Source organism: Antrostomus carolinensis, unplaced genomic scaffold (genome assembly GCF_000700745.2).
Source record: "Antrostomus carolinensis isolate BGI_N321 unplaced genomic scaffold, ASM70074v2 scaffold34984, whole genome shotgun sequence".
Taxonomy (NCBI): domain Eukaryota; kingdom Metazoa; phylum Chordata; class Aves; order Caprimulgiformes; family Caprimulgidae; genus Antrostomus; species Antrostomus carolinensis.
The window spans coordinates 6,382-9,924 of record NW_010310668.1 but is presented as its reverse complement, the minus strand read 5'-3'; the positions used below and the strand labels follow the sequence as shown (position 1 = coordinate 9,924).

The 3,543-nt window shown below is 50.3% G+C and overlaps 2 protein-coding genes across 2 annotated transcripts in view; one reads left to right on the top strand and one right to left on the bottom strand.

The window, feature by feature from the left end:
- Positions 1 to 409, top strand: part of RPL11 (ribosomal protein L11) — a 3,083-nt gene extending 2,674 nt beyond the window's left edge. The window contains exon 5 of the mRNA XM_010166501.1: positions 331 to 409. Coding sequence (XP_010164803.1) covers positions 331 to 360 — 30 coding nt within the window. The 3' untranslated portion in view covers positions 361 to 409. The remainder of the gene's footprint in view (positions 1 to 330) is intronic.
- Positions 410 to 3,152: 2,743 nt separating this feature from the next.
- Positions 3,153 to 3,543, bottom strand: part of LOC104523807 (kelch-like protein 31) — a 3,542-nt gene continuing 3,151 nt past the window's right edge. The window contains exon 3 of the mRNA XM_029084630.1: positions 3,153 to 3,528. Within this exon, the coding sequence (XP_028940463.1) occupies positions 3,153 to 3,528 (376 nt within the window). The remainder of the gene's footprint in view (positions 3,529 to 3,543) is intronic.

Genomic DNA, 3,543 nt, shown 5'->3' with positions numbered 1-3,543 from the left:
TGACTTCTCCTTCCCTCACACCTGGCTCTGCTGCCTGTGGTGGTGTTGCCTTCAGGGGCCAAATCCTGGGACTGTAAAAGATACGAGGGTAGTTGTGGTCAGATCATCCTGTGAAGAGTGGGATTTGTTGTTTTGCTGGGCTGAGGAGCAGAGTTTAATGTTTATCTGAAAAAAGCTTCACTTGAAGTTAACAGCAGAGCAGCAAAGTTCCATGTCAGTGTTGTCTGGCTTGGAGTGAATTGATGGCTCAGTTTTTACCACAGTGGTAACTGCACCTTTACCTGACAGTGTTTTCTCTCTCTCTCTCTTTTGTTTCTGTTTATCTCACAGTATGATGGCATCATCCTTCCTGGTAAATGAGCAGTTCCTGTTAGCAAAAAAAGGCAAATAAATTTTTTCTAACCCCTAATTTCTGTTGTGAATTTTGTGGGGGTTCCTCCTGACCTGGGAAGCTGCTGGGAGCAAAGGTCACTTAACGCTGAAGAGGCAGCAGAAGGACATCGACTGATGCTGTGCACTTGAGGAGAAGATGGTGTTCCTGAGGAGGAGGTGTTGGATTTACATGGACACAGTCTCACTGCCCAAATACACAAATTATGTGTAGAACTTTTACTAGAGATGAAGTGGGCATAGAAGAAAAAAAATAGATGTTTTTTGAGCACTGGAGTTGTAGAGCAGAACTGCTGAAGGGTTAAATTCCTGAGGGGAACAAAGTAAGTCAGTGTGCTGGTTCTGATCCTCCACAGACCAGGCTAAGGGCAGCCTGTTCTTTAATGAACGAGGGGTTCTCAATTAGCAGAAGAAATTTGGTGGCTCTAGGAACCATCAGGATTACAAGTTAACGGGAAGCCAGAGGAAGTGTCACACACATACCCTCTTCATGAAGCAGAGCCAGAGGCTGAGGGCTCTCTGAGTCTGACAGGAGTGGCTGGAAGGGGCTGAGGGACTGGGGAGGCTCCTGAGCTGAGATTCAAACCTGGTGCCCTGAGAGGGGGCTGAGAGCAGCCAGCAGAAACCACCCAACCCACACAGGTTCCCTCAGTCCTGGGAGTGCCCTCGAGTGCCTGTACCTGGTACAATTGTTTCATGGTGCTCTAAATGTGCTATAGAAATCCTGAAGTAATTGCTGGATGTGCTTGGAATATAGAGGATAAATCTTGGCTGGTTTCTTAAAACATTTCAGGAGTGTGAACATAACACCGCTGTAATTACACAGCCAGACAGTTTTCCCCTGCAAAGGAATGGCCTTTATTGCTTAAAGAGAAAATTCCCTGCAGGATAACACAGCTCACACAAGTCGAGTTCAGCAACACCCTTACCCCTGCCTTTAGTGTCCTGTTCTCTCCTGCATCTTACCATAAAAAATTCTAATTAAAAAATCAAGGAACAAGCTCGATTCCATCCAAATCTGCACGTGCCAACACCAGTGACTGCAGTGTTGTCTCTCCAAGACGGTTCCCTTGTCCAGCCTGATGGAGCTGTAAACCAGGGGAGCTTGCCAGTGCCACTCAGGATGCAGCCCACTCCAAAACACACAGGGCAGCGTGTGCTGTGCCTGATCAAATGTACAGAGGAAAGCAGAATTTGAACAGAAATGATGTTCTGTCTCTGTAGAGCTTTATGCTTGGTGTGAACTCTTAATTGAGGGTGAATTCTCACGAACAAGCTCAATACCTGTAGGTGAATGGTACCTTCTACAAGCTGCTCAGTTTTGGTGAGTTGCAGAAGGAAGTGCAAAACCAGTCTGCTTTGCTGAAGCTCTTGGCATCTCCATGGCACGTTGGGGTCCCCTCGAGGGGCTCAGGGCTTTCCTGGATGCAATTTCAACGTGTTGCACAAAAACAAGACAGGAAGAAAAGCATTTGAGAGCGTTTGCCTGGCTGCTCAGCAGCGTGTCGCTGCCTTGGCCTGACATGAAGGTGATGAGCCCATCTAGGATCACGTGTAGATGTGCTCTAGTGACAGGACCTGTTAGGAGAAGATGCCAGCCTCGGCGTGTGACTGTTGTGTCACATCTTTTAATGACTGTGGGTTTGAGGCCAGGAATTAACCACTGCTCTCTCTTGCCTCCTGCCCATCACAGGTGATCACTGCTCTGGGGTGTCTCAGACCGGCCGGGGCTGGGTTTGGGGCGCTGTGGTGTGGTTTGTCCTGACGTACTCAGCCCAAGAGCCCGACTCTGCAGTGCTGTCGGGGGGGTCTGCAGCCCCTGTGCCCTCTGAAAGGACAGGCAGAGTTTTAATAGATCAGCCCTGGTGACAGTCTCACTCAGACAGTGACAGGGAGGGTGCTGAGCAAGTGCTTGCCCCTGGAAACAAGTTTTCTCCTTTTCCAGGTCAGACGCTGCTTTCCCAGTAACAAGGAGGTGCTGGTTGAGTTCAGAACCAGGCTGTCAGCTTGATGGCACAAGTCATGGGACCTGGCTAAGAATATAGCTGCGAGAGCTCCTGCTTTAGCTGTGAAGGGCTTCTCCTCCAGCTGAAATAATTATTTTCAGGGCACTATTTGCCTCTCAAATCTCCTGGAGTCTCGTAATATCCTTGGGCAATTCCCTGATTCCCTCTGTTTGAGCTTGAGCACAGCACTTGGAAGAGCAAGAGATCTTGGTGAGTTCTTGATAGTTCTCTTCCTTGCTTTCAAGATTCACTTTATTCCTGGTCTGAAGGTATCTGGCTTCAGTGAATAAGTATTAAATGTCTTGCCCTTGAACAAATGTTATGTGAGCAACAGGGTCTGTTCTAGACCTCCTTGTACCTAATACCGATCCTACTGTTGTTTTCAAAGTGTCTGGTGATACTGTTCCTGCAGCAGAATTTCTCCTGTGTTATTCTAGGGGTTTTTTTGTTCTTTTTTTTCCATTTTTTCCCAATCTACACTGCAATACGGCGCTGCAGGCTGAGGAAAAAACCTCTTCTGTCCTGCTTGCTTCCGTGTCCGCCCCGCTTGTGCAATCCCTGCTTAAGCTGCAGGCTGGAGATGCAGGCAGCTCAGAAGATACTTTCCTAGAGCCCCAAACTTGCCATGATGGAACAAGTCTGAGGTTTTGCAGTGACTCCAAACATCAGCGTGCCTCCTCGTCCAGCCACCCCACGCTCCTCAACTCTGTCTCCTTCCCTAGCTGCTGCTGTAAGCCACGTGGCACACGGGGCTCTTTACGTGTTGGCTGCTGCTGAAGCCACAGAGCTGGCCCGGGACCGGGAGCTCGGGGAGCAGGGGAGGATGATAGTGCAGCACGAGACACCCACGGTGGCCTCGGGGAGGTCCTCGTCCTCAGCCCACTCGTTGAGGTCAGGATTGTAGCACTGCACACATTTCTGATACCTCTTCCCACTCTCATTCCAACCACCCACCAGGCACAAGCGCCCTTCCAGCAGAGCCACCCCAGCCGTGCTGACCCCCGTGGGCAGAGGTGCCACGTAACTCCACTGCCCTGTCAATGAGCTGTAGCACTCCACGGGCATCACGTCCACCCGCTCACCCTGGGGACCCAGCTGGCTCCCACCAAGCACATAGGCTCGATCGGCCACGGTGGCGGGCCAGGGC